The following is a 15,595-nucleotide window of genomic DNA, read 5'->3' as shown; positions in this document are numbered from 1 at the left end:
ATGTACCATAGACCAAAGCTCGATACTGCCTTCACGCATTCAAGTAGCACCTTCTTAGCCAAGACATCAACACAAGTAGCACCAGCCACTCTACGCCTACTACTCAAGACTTGGGGGTATTTTTTTTTTTTCTATTTTTTCTATTTTTTTATTTTTTTTCTTCTTTTTTTGTTTTATGTTCTTTTTTTTTTTTCTTTTTTTGTTTTTTTTTTTTTTTTTTTTTTTTTTTTTTTTTTTTTTTTTTTTTTTTTTTTTTTTTTTTTCTTTTTTTTTTTTTTTTTTTTTTTTTTTTTTTTTTTTTTTTTTTTTTTTTTTTTTTTTTTTTTTTTTTTTTTTTTTTTTTTTTTTTTTTTTTTTTTTTTTTTTTTTTTTTTTTTGGTGATGTTTAACGTGCAACCGCCTAGTACAAACAACGACTGGCAGTCAACACGGGTGAGACAGCCTCACCATCAGTTCCAGAACTGGAACCCGACGTTTCTAAGCTTGCCCTTGATTCCCGTGAGCTCAGAGTCCTCGGGAATGTAGCGAAGCTGCTTCACATCCTTCCACTTCTCACGGTTGGCCTTGTAGCTATCTCTCTCCCAAACAGGCTTGCCCTCCGGTTTGGGAGGAGGAGGAGCATCAACACGGATAGGCTGAATGTAGAAGCCGGCGTCGGCATTGGGCTTGGGCTTGGGCGGCGTGGAAACGAAAACGTGCTCTGGCAACACCTCGTTCGAGTGAACAGTAGGTGCCACAGAAACAACCCGAGACCCAATGGCGGTCTTCTTGGGCTTGACGCCGAGAACTGGTCTCTCACGAGCAATGGCTTCACGAAGCTCCGAGTCGCCGGTGAGGTGCCATGGGTTGGCTTCCATCTCTCTAGCGTTGAGAACCTGGTAGGGTTGGGGTTCTGGGGAAGGCACCACTGGAGAAGGCTTGGGGCTCTTCTGGGAGGCCTTCTTGGGGGAAGGCTTCTGGGAAGGTTTGGGGGCCTTGGCCTTGCAACCCGCCTTGTGGCCCTTGGAGGTCTGGGCTACCTTCTTGGCCTTGTGCTTCATGGCCTTGAGGTAGGCAGCGTACTTGGCATCTTCGGCTTCCTTAGCAGCCTGGGCCTGCTTGTACTTTTTGGCAACCTTCCGGTTGGCCTTGGCAACGACGGCCTGGTACTCGAGCATCTCCAACTTGCGTCTGTTGGAAGCCTGCTTGGCTGCAATCTGTCTCTGCAACTCGGCCTGTTTGTGGTCCTTGTGCTCTTGCTTCCAGTTGTGGGAAACCTCCAGCAAGCGGGCATCCAAATCAGCCAACTGCTTTTCTCTCTCGAGCATCTTGATGTTGCGCTTCTCAAGCTTGATCTCTCTCTTGATCTTGCTCTTGCTTTCTCTCAACTCTCTGTTCTCGCGCCAGTGCTCTCTGAACACCTTAGCACGAGCCGACCAGCGGTGAGAAACACGGCTGATTGCAGCGGCAATACGGCGGCAGCGGGAGTCCCTCTTTTCAACTTCCACGTCGTCGGTGTGGTCGACGGGGTTGTTGTGGCAGGGTGCCAGGAATGTGACCGAAGCGTCGCGAGGTCTAAAAGCTGGACCATCCGAAACTGGGTGGCTGGAGGTCGCTGGTTCAACGACATCTCCAGCGTAGTCCTCGCCCAATTCCAAGAGCCTTTGGGTGAACGACTCCTTGTGGGACTCGGCGAGGAAGGCATCGAGCCTCAGGCTTGGGATGCAGCGTGGGGTGTTCTTGACACACTCGGTGACAACAACCTGCTTGAGGAGCTCCCTGAGAATAGGAAGCTTCTTCGTCAGCAGGGCAAAATCAAGAGCCTGGAAGAGAGTAAGGTTCTCTACGTCAGGAATGTTCTTGCGAATCTCGGGGATGCTGGCAGCGTAGTGAGGCACTCTGCGGCGTCCCACTTGAACACAAACCTCTGGGGAGTGGAGGGATGGTTCGGGGGTTTCCTCGATGAATGGAGGGTTAAGGGGCTCGGCATTGAGCTGGTTTGGGGAAGTGTAGAGGGAAACAGGCTTGGTGGGGGAAGACAAGGCCTGTTTGTGTAAGGTAGGCTTCAGAGGGAGTTCTGAGGTTCTGAAGGTACCGTCGTGAAGAAGGGTGTTTGGGGCGGCCCCGATAGATGCAAACGCAGCTGGCGACTGGGTGTTGGCACCTCTTCTTCTGAAAACACCTCTTGAGATAGGCGCATTGTGTTTGTGGTAGGAGTAGGACTTGGTCTGAAGCTCTTCGAAGTGGGAGAAGTCAGTTCCGGGGAACTGAAGCTTGGTCGAGGGACACAAGCCTTGAATCGAGGAGCCTTGGCCGACCGAAGTCTTACTGGAGTTTGTGGACTTGATCAAGTCCAAGCTCTTCTTGGACTGGTTCAGAGAGCCAGATTCCAGAGAGCTGTTGGCCCCGGCGTGGGGGTGGTTGCTGAAGTTGAAAAATCTCATGATTGGCATGCTGTTTTTTCTGCTGATGATAAAAAAGTGGTTGGTAAGAAAAAAAAGTTGGAGGGGTCACACCAGGGCGCTTTATAGTTGGTCCCAGCGGGCTTGCAGCCAGGACTGCAGGATGAGAGCCTGTCAAAGTAGGAAAGAACAAGCTGCACTTGCCTCTCTCGAATGAAGCAGTGTGACCACGACGGAATTGGTCACGCCAAAAGAGCTTTCCGAACCTTTTGGGTTATTTATTGAAATAGCTGTGGTCATATTTCCTGGGAAAGCTGGGGTGCATCGTTCTTCGACGCACTTCCTGTGCAAATGCAGGGACCATACATAGGCGAGATTGTCTCACGATGATCCGCTTCTCTGTGGAAGAAGGATCGCCCACTGTGGCTTACGTAGTTGAAAAGTGTGATTTTAGGGTGTAAATGTCGATGTTTGATGAGGGGGGATCAATGAAACCCGAGAAATTGTTGGACTCAGTCCAAGCTTATACAGTAGGCTGTAGTCGTGGATAATCGAATCATAATATGCCAAGTAGACTAGCATTTTTGTTGCTGAGAGGTATTATTGTTGAAATTATTTGATTGGCTTGGTTGGAGTGTGCTCTCAAACTGACCATACGATTTGGACGATGCACAGTGCTCAAGAGAGTCTGTAGCCATGGACCTCATTCTTCGAAAGATGATTCATATTGCCTTTGCAAGCCCTTCTCTAATCCTTCAGTCCAATGAGTTGGCACATATGTGGCAGGCTTGCAGGCAAGCTTGAGCCCGAGTTTGGCTATGATCCCCTGGAGCCATATTGACCAAAGGCGGGTACACTGTAAAGACTCTTCCAATTTCAATATTCAGAAATTTGTGGAGACAAAAGCAGCCAGATTACGATTTCTAAGAAGTTCTGCTCCTTATGTGCAATTTATGTAATATTTTTAAATTATTGGTCTAGTGAGAAGTCGCTCTGGTTCTCAATCCACGGTAGTATATGCATATTTGATGCGAATTGTCGAGAACATCCCCACTTACAAATACACCAATCCAACAAAAAAAAAGCTGTTGAACAAATTCAGCGGATACACCGACTTCAAATCACGAATCATGAAAATACCTACTTCCTAACTCACTCTCCTGAATTCCTGTCCTCCCCTTAGTAATACAAACCACATCTTCGTCGCAGCGGATTTTTCGCACCCAGTAGTACCCGGTCTTAGAACCACCCACTTACAAATCCCACTTCAAAAGGCAAAAATCGATTCTTTTTATCGAATCAATCCCGTTAGACCTCCTTACATTCAACTACTTAAACCTCCCCCCACGATCCACCTCCGGTCTTGCCTCTGCACGACCCATCGGTACATACATTCTTCAACCGAAGCTTCACGATCCATCACCAACATGCTTTCTAGAACAGCCAGGCTCGCCCACCGCAGGCTTCTGAGCTCAGCGGTGCCTATAGAAACCACAAAACTCGCCAACGGCCTCAGGGTCGTCACAGACTCCACACCAGGCCATTTTTCAGCTCTAGGAGCTTACATAGACGCTGGACTGAGGTACGAGACTGACGCCACCTCGGGCCATTCCCACCTAATGGACCGCTTGGCGTTCAAAAGCACATCGCAAAGAAGCGGAATCCAGATGATGGACGATTTGGCTCGTTTGGGTGGCAACTTCATGGCTGGTGCTCAGAGAGAGTCCATCATGTACCAGTCGCTGGTGTTCAACAAGGACGTCAACAAAATGTTTGATTGCATTGCAGAGACTATCAGAGAGCCCCAGCTCACGGAATCCGAAATCGCCGAGGCCGGCGACACTGTGGCCTACGAACTCAGCGAACTCATCCACAAGCACGATTTGTTTCTTCCCGAGGTTTTGCATGCTGCCGCTTATCCAGACAACACATTGGGCAGACCGCTTCACGGACTGCCGGAATCTTTGGAGAATTTGACCCCCGAGGGCATTGTCGGCTTCCACAAGCAGTTTTACACTCCAGAGAACACCGTCATTGCTCTAGTGGGCGTCGATCACCAGAAAGCATTGGACATGGTTCAGCTGCGTTTGGGTGACTGGAAGAACCTGGGTATTCCTATTGCTCACGAGCCAGCCGTCTACAAAGGCGGCGAGGTTGCCTTGCCTTACCAGGAGCCTCTCTACAGTAACTTGCCCAAGCTTGTGCACATGCAAATAGCATTTGAGACCTCTGGCTTGCTTAGCGAGGACTTGTACGCTCTAGCGACGCTTCAAAAACTCCTTGGTGGAGGTTCTTCTTTCTCCGCCGGTGGTCCCGGTAAAGGCATGTTCCTGAGACTCTTCAGAGTGCTCAACCAGTACCCATTTGTGGAGAATTGCCTGTGCTTCAACCACGCCTACACAGACCTGGGCCTTTTCGGCATTACGATTTCTTGCTACGTCGGTCACGGCGAGTATATGGCGCAAGTTGCTGCTCATGAGTTTGCTAAAGTGCTTGAAACCGATATTGGCAAGGGCGGCATTACCAGCCAGGAGTTCCGCAGAGCCAAGAACCAGCTTATATCGTCGCTTTTGATGAACGTTGAGAGTAAATTGGCAGCTTTGGAGGACATTGGCCGCCAGGTTCAGTGCCAGGGCAAGGTCACCTCTGTGGATGAAATGGTGCAAAAGATCGAAGCACTCACGATAAGCGATGTGCGTAATGTGGCTCAGAAGGTGTTCTCTGGAAATGGCAACGGCCAGAAACAGAGCCCTCCTTCGGTGGCCATTCAGGGAGACAGAGCAGAGATTGGCGACGTCGAATTCGTCTTGCGCTACTTTGGTCTAGGCTCCTGGAGCACTCCCGCTCCATCCGAACCTCGCGACTACAGCAAACACAACGAGTCTTCTTTGAGGAAGTGGTTTTCCTAAAAAATTTTTTTTTTTTAAAGTGAGCCATCAAGTGGTGGCAGGGATGGCATTTTTTGGCCTTTTGATGTTTTCGCTCGCAACATTAGTCTTTTTGCGTTTTGGAGCCTTTACAGGACGCTGCTCCCCCTCAACGTACACATCATTGGGAAGGTCGTAGAGCTTGACATTCTTGATCAGAACGACATTCTTTTCCTCAGAGAATTCTGTCCAACCCTTGCAAATATTGAAAAATTCGGAACAGGGATATTGAATGTCGAGTTTTTTATGCCCTTCGGTGATGCTAAGGCCGATGTATAATTTGGTGAGATGGACATCTTTCGCGTTTTCAGCGTTTTCTTCCATTAGATCAAGACCTTCGGTTAATTTTTCTCCTTGAAGATTACCATATCCATCTATGACTTGCTTGACTTGCTCATCATCACGGCATTTCAAGGAGACCTCAAACGGCTTGACGTATGGATGAGCCATGGCGATGCCCTCAGTCAACTCAAGCTTCTGAACAAGGAAACGAACCTTGCTTTCTATCAATCCACTCCACTTGAGATGGTCCGCTGATGCACCTTTAGTTGCTGCAACTATACATAAATAGAACTTATAGTCGTGAAAAAATGTGTGCCTCTGTAGAAGAGTTCCCCACAGCGCCTCGCCTTTGACGATTTGACTCATAACATTCATCCCTCTCTCGAGCTCCTTTAAAATGATTTCCTTCGTAGATTGGGTGATGTTGTGGGTCGCACACATCGACGGGTAGGCGGGAGTGATAATTGGCATTCTATGTTGGCGATCATGGGGATAGAGGCGAGGGTTCCACACCCTTACTTGAAGCGGCCCGTCTTCAATCTGTTTTAAAAGTACGGGCTGGGGCCAATTCCACTTGGAGTATATTTGAAAGAACTTCTCAACAATAACTGCACTAACGGTGTTTGGATATAGCTGACATATACGAGCTACCAACATCGCCCATGCGACACCGCCCGGAAAGCCAAAAACATTAGCATAAACAGCCCTCTGTTGAGCCCACATCTTAATACACCTGAGAGCATGTTTGAAGACTGTGGGCTTAGGCACGAGAGTGAGAATCTCGTCTGTCACACGCGTTCCATTTAAAGCACGTAAGTCCTTATCATCGAGATTTTTCAATAGATTTTTATTATCGAGTGTTAGATCTCTCGGAACACGTGGAATGTCTAATTTTGCAAAAATGAGGTCGATTGAGATACCACTAAATTCAATCTTGATAATAGGAACGAAGGCATCAGGCACAGGGGCGATCTCAGACACCTCTGGCCTTTTCTCTAAAAGACTTGAGTAGACCTCAAAGAAATCTGACCTGCTAACATGCTTTGGTGCGACAACAAGAGTATCGATGTCAGAGCCAGGGCCATAAACACCGAGCCTGTAAGACCCAAACGTAAAGATTCTTCCACCAGCGTCTTTCGCCATGCCGTCACTCATATTTTTGTTTTTAGAAACTTGATAAACAAAATCCTCAGTCATTTTCTGCAAAATGTTGAGCACTTCAACTCTTTTCTTTGTAGCACTTTCGCTTTCGAAAGAACCCCTTGTCTTGAGTTCTTTAATTAGCAGATCATTGAGTTCGATATCTTTGGGGGAGGCATTTGCTAAGGAAATTGGAGGCGTCACACCTAGTTGAGAATTCATTTGCATGTAATTCAAATAATAACAGGTTTAAACTAATGTGGGACAATCAATTCTGCAAATAGTAAAATCTCCCCTGATAGGAAATTTGGTCTCGCTGGATTCGCAGGACGGTTTATTATCGATTTTCAGGTGTCGTGCGAATGCATGAATCTCTCTTGCCTTCTCCTCACATACTGACAGCTCGGTAATTCTCACTACTCCGTACTACGCAGCAATTACACTCACGATGGGATTGACTTCTAAGTTCGACAAGTTGAAACTCCGGGGTTCAGGTGAGACAGAACCAGCACCCGCAAACGTTAACAGTAGCGGAGACACTGACGATATCGATGAACTTGACAATGACGGCCAATCGATCTTGATGGGGATTATCTCCCAATTGCGCAAAGGTTCTGACTTATCCAGAATTTCCTTGCCAACCTTCATCTTAGAAAAGAAGTCAATGCTTGAGAGAATCACGAACTTCTTTCAAATTCCTGAAATCTTGCTAGAGGCCGACGATACAAGCGACGAGTTAGAAAGATTTGTCTTGATGGTGAAGTTCTATTTGGCATCATGGCACATTGCCCCCAAAGCAGTGAAGAAGCCTTTGAACCCTGTCTTAGGTGAGATCTTCTCTTGTTACTGGGATGATCTTCCTGACGGCTCTGACGCTTATTATATTGCGGAGCAAACATCTCATCACCCACCAAAGCTGTCTTACTTCTATTTGGTTCCTGACCGTAAGATTAGAGTTGATGGAACACTTATCCCTAAGTCCAGATTCCTCGGAAACTCTTCTGCCGCAATGATGGAGGGCTGGGCACATGTGACACTTGGTAATCATGACGAAACCTACTTCATGAATCAACCCAATGTATACTGCAGAGGCATATTGTTCGGCAAGTTGAAGTATGAACTAGGAGATCATATGATTGTCAAATGCCCAAAGTCTGGACTTGAGGCGGACATTGAGTTCAAGGTTAAGGGTATGATCAGTGGTACCTATGATGCAATTGAGGGAAAGATCTACAACCTGAAAACCAAGGAGGTCTTATACACCATTTCCGGTAAATGGAATGATGTCATGTATATCAAGAATGGAGAGAAAGGCTCAGAGTCGATCTTCTATGATACTAAGGGTGCAGTTGCTCACAAGCCTAAAGCCCGTCCTATTGAGGAGCAATTGAGCATTGAGTCGCGGAAACTTTGGGGCCCGACACTTGCTGCGCTCGCAAAAAGAGACCATGACCTGGCAACTGAGGAAAAATCAAAGGTTGAGAATGAACAACGTCAAGCTGTTAAACTGAGAGAGGAACAAGGAATTGACTTCCAGACGAGAATCTTCAGACCAGTGAAGGACACAGAAGACGACATCGAAGACTTGGAATACATCATTCACAAGGAACTCGACTTGGCAGATTCTCCCGAGATATTAAGGAAGAAAATTCTTCAGGTCTTCCCATTTTTGCCAGGACAAGAAACTCCAGATTCTTTAGAAGTTCCTGCTCGTGAGAAGCAGTAAGTTGTGATGTCAAGGACATATAGCTGTGCTTGCGCATCTAAATCTTTTTTTATTGAGAACATGATAACATTACAAGTCAAAGAAGAGTATTCGATTGCAAGGCTAGGAATCATACTTCACACGTTTCGTAGCCCTCTTCTTGAATCCGTAACATTCTTCTGCATAAATATGAGGCCCCGTTAAGGAAATCAGCGCGAGTGGCCCCTACTTTCTCCAAGCCTTTTTGATCAAATCAGGTCATGTGATCTAAGTGCTGCTCATGTCTCATACTGTGCACATAGCAAGAAGCCTTTTTGGTCAAAGATTGGCTACAACGCCGTAGAGACCAAAGATTGTGATTAAAAAAAGAGCCCCAAGACGAATCGCATAATGCAAAATAAAAAGATGTCTCGGGCCAATGCTATAGTCATTTTCATTTGACAAAACAATCGAGGGTTCCTTCATATAGTGCTTCAGATCTCAACACATAGTAGTACCCCAAAACCAATCGTTCGTACGACCAGGCCATGGATGAAAGCAAGTATCAAGCTTTGCTTGCGGAAGCTGAGAATTTCTCATGTTTTCTGTGTATATACCATTTGAGTCTTTACGGGGAAAATGTGGGGATTCAGCATTACCTAGTGAGTCGGCTCTACCGATATCCATATTCTGAACTTGAGTTTTACATTCCTCAATTGATTCAACTAATTGTGAGTTATGAAACAGACTCCATGGCACTCAGAGACTTCATCCTTCATCAGAGCTCGAAATATCCGCATTTTTGTTTGATAGCCTTCTGGAACTTGCAAGCCTATGTCTTTGAATTAAAGAATGAACCTGACTCATATTCGTTTCACGTCGTTCGCCACTTTGTGAACAGTCTTCAGAGCATCATGTTCAATCAGACTCAATTTACTGACGACGCAATTCGTGAAAATCTTCAGCCAGCGTTGGTTATGTGTGCATCGATCATTTCAAGTATCGCCATGCCTCAGGTACACAATTATGTCAGGCCATTGATTGTCTCACAAGGAAAACAAGAGAAGTCGCTACTCTTTCGCTTGGCAAACTTTCATAAGTCACTTACGAGGAACCTTACCTTGAAAAATAGGGGAAGTTCAGGCAACACTGGGGGTGGTCGCACGGAGGATTCGGGTGATGAACAGGAAGACGTTTCGAGGGCTAAAAACAGATTCTCGGAATCAATGGTGGTAACTGAGAGGCGCTTATCGAGAGCATCGTCCGTTCTGAGCTACGATTTGGATCGTGACTACAATAGTGACTATTCCCATGATCATGCTACCACGAAACCCACAAACTTGAAGAAAAAACCGCTACTTTTACGAAAAAGTACTGAAGAAGCATTCATACACGGCCGTCTCAAAGAAGAACTATTGCATTTAGAGGAAGAGAAGCTCACCTCCCATTCAATGCCCGAATTGATAAGAAATTCAAGAGAATCGTCCTTTGACGTGTTAACGCCTACACTTTCCAACTCATCGACGGGGTCGTTAGCATCTGAAAGACGCTTTAATGAGGGCACTCTTAGAGCAAACCTCGAAAACTCGAGTAAGCTTTTACAAGTCAACTACTTCAAGAAAGAGACAGAATTCATGATGATATTACAAAATATTTCTTCAAGATTATCTCAAGTGCCAAAAGAAGCCCGTTTATCGACTTTGCGAGCTGAGCTTTCCATCACTAATAGCTCGCTTTTACCATCTCAGGTAGATATTCCACAAATGCTACCAATCAGCAGCTCACCCAATAAAAGATACCATCGCATACTTAAGTTGAACGTCAACGAGGCTTGCGTCTTGAATTCAGCTGAGAGAGTGCCATTCTTGCTTTTAATTGAGTACCTCAGTGAGGACATGGATTTTGATCCTTCCACGAACAATAACCGATCTATTCTTGACAAAGATGGGAAACTCAGGACTATTCCAAAGTCAACAATTTATTCCAAGGCTAGCGACGAAGAGAAAAATAATCTAGAGGAGAACAATAGTCAACTCATTGACGAGACCGACCTTGGTGACATCTCTGTCGTGGCATTGTCAAATGAGCAATCGCAATTCCTGAATCATTTGAGAGCTAGGATGTCGGAACGATTTGGCAGTGAAACCACTTCAGATGCTCACATCCGTGGCGTGCCTTTAGAAACAGAATTCTTCAATACCAAGAATAGCGGAGACCATAGCGATGGAAAGTCGCAAGGTCAGGTGTCAACGAAAGATGTATCGTCCCAAGTTCGTATTGCGGCATTGATGCTTCGTCAGTTAGAGAAATCGGGTCATGCGAATCTGCCTCAACTGGGGGCTATAAGATCAAGAATCATCAAATCAATGAAAACCCTACAAGATCAGTTCGAAAGCATTGACTACCAACAAATCAAAGAAATCAGCGCGAATCATGACCCAGATCAGGACGCCGGTGAGCGAAAGCTCGAAAATGACTTCAAGATCGGAGAGGATTGGGTAACAAAGAAAGCGAGAATAAGGAAAACAAGCCCTTATGGACATTTGCCCAATTGGGATCTTTGTTCTGTCATTGTGAAAGACGGCGACGATTTGCAGCAGGAAGCATTTGCCTGTCAACTTATTGCTGTCATGTCCAACATTTGGAAAACACACCAAGTCGGTGTTTGGACAAAGGCCATGAAGATTGTTGTGACGAGCTACAACTCTGGATTGGTAGAGACAATTAACAATGCTTTATCGGTGCATTCTATCAAGAAGACCATGACGGAGCTTTCGATAAAAAGTAACGAAAATCCTCGCGGAACGGTCGCTTCGTTAAAAGATTATTTCCTCAAGGTTTATGGCGATGAACGCTCTTCAAAATACATTAGAGCACAGGAGAATTTTGCTAGAAGTTTGGCCGCTTATTCCATCATTTGCTATCTTCTTCAGATAAAGGATCGTCATAATGGTAACATCATGCTTGACAATGAAGGTCATATCATCCATATCGATTTTGGTTTCCTCCTCTCGAATTCACCTGGAAGTGTGGGTTTTGAGGCTGCGCCTTTCAAACTTACCATGGAGTATATCGATGTGTTAGGCGGGGCTGAGTCACGTTACTATAAATTGTTCAAAGCACTTTGCAAGGATGCTTTCCTAGCCGTAAGGAAGGAGAGTGATCAAATCGTGAAACTTGTGGAAATGATGCTGAAAGATTCTTCACTTCCTTGTTTTAAGAATGGACCACAGACTAGTGTTTTGTTACAGCAAAGGTTCCAACCCGACCTTAGTGACGAGGATTGCAGAGATTACGTTGAAAATTATTTAATCGGGAGAAGCATAGGAAGCATGTACACAAGGCTCTACGACCAATTTCAGTTACTCACGCAGGGAATTTACAGTTGAGACAGTCCGTGCAGCCTCGAGCACCTCGAAACCCATGTGTACATAAAATATATAAGGTCAATTGATGCTACCACGGCCAATTTCATTAAATGCTTTTCTCAACATCCTTTAAATTACCACCCAAAGACGAGTTACTGAAAGGAGTTTCGTCACATGTCCTGTTTCCATACTCGGATTTAAGGTTGTCTAACCGAAAACTCTCGATACCTGACAAAGTCTACAAGAAGTTCAGGCCGCGAAACCAATTTATGATGGCAAGACAGTACCTAACTTCCGTTATAGGCGGTCAAAGAGATGCCAGAATAAAGTCGGGGAAGGCGTCCCAGGTATGTTAACATTAAAATCTTCTTTTACTATCATTGCAAGATTGTGGGAAATTTTTTTGCTGAGTTTCAAATTGCCCGTAATATTTTTTACCATTCCACAGCTTGTCTTTTTTGGTAATGTACTAACCGCAGATCTGGCGCACTGCAACTAATACATTCAGGTCTTATTTTTGTTATCTCGCAAGTTTAGAGGCTGCATATTTTGAAACACAGTCTCTCCTGAATCCGGAATTTCTTTTTGAATGCAAAACTTCCACGAGACGAGTCTTTGACAGGAAGCCTTTCAAAGTCCAAAAATTTCGTGTTAATTTGAAACAATCCGTTCCGAAGGATTGTTACAGCTCCTTTTTTGGATTGAGAGTTGAGGATGTGATCCCGTCTTCGAACAGATCAGCAGATCTTGCATAGCAGTAGACAGATCTCCGCTTATATAAAGCGGAGGCGATTTCTACTTTGCGGAGCAGCTACAACATGCTGAAGTTGGACAAGTTCGATGAGCTTATAAGAAGCCTTGAAGAGTTACTGGCTATTACAAGACTTTCACACAAAAAAAGTCCTGAAGCACTTCCTTCCGGTGATCTCAACGATTGCATGCACCAAGTAAGTACAACGGCTCGTTTTTGATGATACCTACTAACCCAAAGCTAACATCTGAAGCTGGTCTCGGACTTCTGCTTGCAAGATCAATTGACCAGGTTTTTTTATTCAAAAGGGTGACAAGTACACCCGGACCACCAGAGAAACCCTTGGATTCCACACAGCTATGTGAGGCAACAGCAATTGTAAGAAACGAGTCAATTTGCGCTAAGCGAAGGAGGCTGCATTTATCCCATACTTTAAAACAACATCTTGAGCACGTCTTCTCCATGACTCCTCATCCTAGCCGCGCAGAGTGTGACGTTATAGCCAAATCATGCCAATTATCCCCGAGACAAGTCCGTGTTTGGGTATGTATGCTTCTATAAAATTCTTTTCGATATTCGCAAATGACCCTTATACTAACTATTAGTTCACGAACAAAAGATATCGCACAAAACCAAGAGACATGAAGCAGGAATTGAGCGTCCTTACCAACTCCGTAGTCTCTTCGACCAATTCTTCAACACTGCAAGAGGAATACCCAGTTCATGAGCATCTTTAAGGTGAATTCTCATTTGATCGATATCAACAACTTTGGGAGGGAGCCTGAAAATGGAATGGTAATATGTTACCAATAGCCTTTGACTCCACTCATGTCTGTAGCCCATTTCCTTTGCAGCATGACGAAAATTTTCGAAGGCATTCAATCGTTGAAGAACACTGAGTCTTTTGGAACGGAGCAAACCACGAGCCATTCCTTCTATTATCGGGTTTATCAACACTGACTTTCTGGATTTATAGTTTTTCAAAATTTCAAAAGCCATTGACGGCTCGTCATGGACTATGAATTCAAAAACGGATGCCTGACCCGTGGGTGAATCAAATTTCAACAACTTCAAGATGTCACGAATTTGCTTCACACCGTCCTTCAGATGGCTTTTGGTATGACTTTTGTAGACGAAGTGCATCGCCTTCTTCATTATCCGGTCCAAGATGTATGTCTTTCCCGTTTTCGATTGTATAAATGTGAAGTTATTTGATGCAAATTGGTAGTCGTAAAGATTATTGGTGAAATCGGCCATGTGTTCGGTGTCTAGGGTCGAGATTGTTTGTCCCAACGTCTGAAGGGTATGAATCATCCTTGTGCGTTCTTCTTTAGAGGCCATGGCGTAGTAGAACCTAAAATCGTCTTCAAACTGATAGTTGATAGTTTGTCCTCGCTTCTCTAAAGCTGAAGTGTTCCATGTTTTCTTTAGAATTCTGTCAAAGATGGCACACGCTCGATCATCGGTGATGTTGTTACGGAAGGCAAATCTCAAAAGTTCAGTAAGATTGTATGCGGTGAGTTTGGTCTTTTCAAGGCCTTGCAAAATGATTGAAGCGTTTTGTGGATCGACCAGCCTGAGAGCTGTTCGTACAATATGACGATTATTGTTGCAATTCTCGATAATTGTAACAATTTCATGCGGAGGGGCGTCTTCGATATATGCTAGACATGCTTTTTGGAAAAGTTCAGGCCGTTTTTCCTCGAGTGATTGCAAGACTTTTGGAGACCTCTGAATAATGAACGGAAGAGCGAAGGTTAAAGTGGAACCTGACATTTGTTTATAGAACTTCTTTATGGCCTCCAACATTACGTCTTCTTTGCGACTAAGTAATGCCAATTTCACCACAAAGTCAAAGAGTCGTTGGCTCTGTAGAAGACCACGTTGGTTGTTTCTGTATGCGATTAGGAATATGCGGTGGGCGTCTTGAGCAGATGCAGATTGTAGGAGAGAGAAAAAGTCACTCTCGTTGATGTGTGCCAGACGGAAATGCAAAAAATGGGTCATGAGGGCAGATCGGGAGGAGTCTTCAGAAGTTTCAGGTACCTCACCCGGTGGTAGGTAGGGTATTGTGTCTGCCATTGAGCTGGTGAGAAAGGAAAACCATCCTGGTACCTCGAGTATGCTAGGTTCACTTCGAATAGCCTTCATGGCCGGCTTTTGGTCCATGAGATTGAGCTGTGCCTGCAAGAAAAAGGCTTTGCTGATGGGATCTTTGGAGATGGTGTCGAGGTGGTTCTCCTCGAAAAATGCTAGTTCGTCGCTGTTCTCCACATTGTCGAGTTCATCCACAAAGCTCATGACTGCCGAGACCTGAGCCTTATTAAGGGAGAACTTGTATTCGACAGTCTCCACAATGGAGGTCAAAAGGCCGGAAGTTGACGATTCGTGTCTGGCTGCTCTGAGTGCTTGCCATACGCCTAGGTAGACGTTATTGCAAATGCGTAGTTCGGAATGTAGAAGATCGACGATATCTTCAATGTCACTCAAGGACGTGGCGTCTGTGATGGAGACCTGCCAGAACAGATGCCATTGGCCGTAGAAAATGAGTCTTTTGAGTAGTAGCTGCTTCTCGGTTTCCTCCACATGGGGCAAAACCAGGTGTAACTGAAGAAGCACGTCCGGATGAGCGGCAAACTTGGGCAGTCGGAGAAGCTTCACAAATTGCTGGTACAGATCGGGCTCGGACGATAGGCTAGCCTGGAGAGCTGGATCCATCTTGTTAGGAACAACCTCTGGAGTGGGATCCACCGATTCGTCTATGTTCATGCTGTCGGAGAGAAACTGGGTCTCTTTTCGGATAAAGCGGATAAGCATGCCGCTGAGGGAGTCACGTTCCTCGGAGGAAGGCGCTGGAGGGCTTTGGTCCGCTTTTCTATGCTGATGTCGTAGTAGAGCGTGGTATATGCTGGGTTTTGGAGGATGTAGGAGCCGATGTCGGCTGCCACAGCGCCAGGCCGGTCTGGAGCCGAGCCGGAGCGCATAAAGCATGCTTTTGTGGAAAATATGCAGTTATTGGGGTGTAGGACCGGAGGATGGTAGTGATGTCTTAGTAGCTGGAT

At 45.4% G+C, this 15,595-nt stretch overlaps 7 protein-coding genes across 7 annotated transcripts; 4 read left to right on the top strand and 3 right to left on the bottom strand.

Moving 5' to 3' along the window:
* Window positions 1-449: 449 nt before the first annotated feature.
* Window positions 450-2,432, bottom strand: C7M61_004934 (cell envelope integrity TolA family protein; the record flags this gene model as incomplete). The annotated part of the gene is made up of 1 exon (XM_024860247.1): window positions 450-2,432. The coding sequence occupies one exon, from the start codon at window positions 2,430-2,432 to the stop codon at window positions 450-452; it is 1,983 nt and encodes a 660-aa protein (XP_024711626.1).
* Window positions 2,433-3,808: 1,376 nt separating this feature from the next.
* MAS2 (mitochondrial-processing protease subunit alpha) lies at window positions 3,809-5,290 on the top strand (the record flags this gene model as incomplete). The annotated part of the gene is made up of 1 exon (XM_024860246.1): window positions 3,809-5,290. One exon carries the CDS (start codon window positions 3,809-3,811, stop codon window positions 5,288-5,290), a length of 1,482 nt encoding a protein of 493 aa, XP_024711625.1.
* Window positions 5,291-5,317: 27 nt separating this feature from the next.
* Window positions 5,318-6,952, bottom strand: PAP1 (polynucleotide adenylyltransferase; the record flags this gene model as incomplete). Its single annotated transcript, XM_024860245.1, has 1 exon — window positions 5,318-6,952. One exon carries the CDS (start codon window positions 6,950-6,952, stop codon window positions 5,318-5,320), a length of 1,635 nt encoding a protein of 544 aa, XP_024711624.1.
* Window positions 6,953-7,178: 226 nt separating this feature from the next.
* On the top strand, window positions 7,179-8,456 carry OBPA (oxysterol-binding protein related protein; the record flags this gene model as incomplete). Its single annotated transcript, XM_024860244.1, has 1 exon — window positions 7,179-8,456. One exon carries the CDS (start codon window positions 7,179-7,181, stop codon window positions 8,454-8,456), a length of 1,278 nt encoding a protein of 425 aa, XP_024711623.1.
* A 710-nt stretch (window positions 8,457-9,166) lies between these two features.
* Window positions 9,167-11,803, top strand: PIKA (1-phosphatidylinositol 4-kinase; the record flags this gene model as incomplete). Its single annotated transcript, XM_024860243.1, has 1 exon — window positions 9,167-11,803. One exon carries the CDS (start codon window positions 9,167-9,169, stop codon window positions 11,801-11,803), a length of 2,637 nt encoding a protein of 878 aa, XP_024711622.1.
* Window positions 11,804-12,716: 913 nt separating this feature from the next.
* C7M61_005294 (homeobox domain-containing protein) lies at window positions 12,717-13,094 on the top strand (the record flags this gene model as incomplete). The annotated part of the gene is made up of 1 exon (XM_024860599.1): window positions 12,717-13,094. The coding sequence occupies one exon, from the start codon at window positions 12,717-12,719 to the stop codon at window positions 13,092-13,094; it is 378 nt and encodes a 125-aa protein (XP_024711648.1).
* A 102-nt stretch (window positions 13,095-13,196) lies between these two features.
* C7M61_004929 (uncharacterized protein) lies at window positions 13,197-15,350 on the bottom strand (the record flags this gene model as incomplete). Its single annotated transcript, XM_024860242.1, has 1 exon — window positions 13,197-15,350. One exon carries the CDS (start codon window positions 15,348-15,350, stop codon window positions 13,197-13,199), a length of 2,154 nt encoding a protein of 717 aa, XP_024711647.1.
* Between the last annotated feature and the right edge of the window lie 245 nt (window positions 15,351-15,595).

This window comes from Candidozyma pseudohaemuli (genome assembly GCF_003013735.1).
Source record: "Candidozyma pseudohaemuli strain B12108 chromosome Unknown scaffold00019, whole genome shotgun sequence".
Classification (NCBI taxonomy): Eukaryota; Fungi; Ascomycota; class Pichiomycetes; order Serinales; family Metschnikowiaceae; genus Candidozyma; species Candidozyma pseudohaemuli.
Note: the sequence above shows the minus strand (reverse complement) of the source record. Positions and strands in the feature narration are given on the sequence as shown.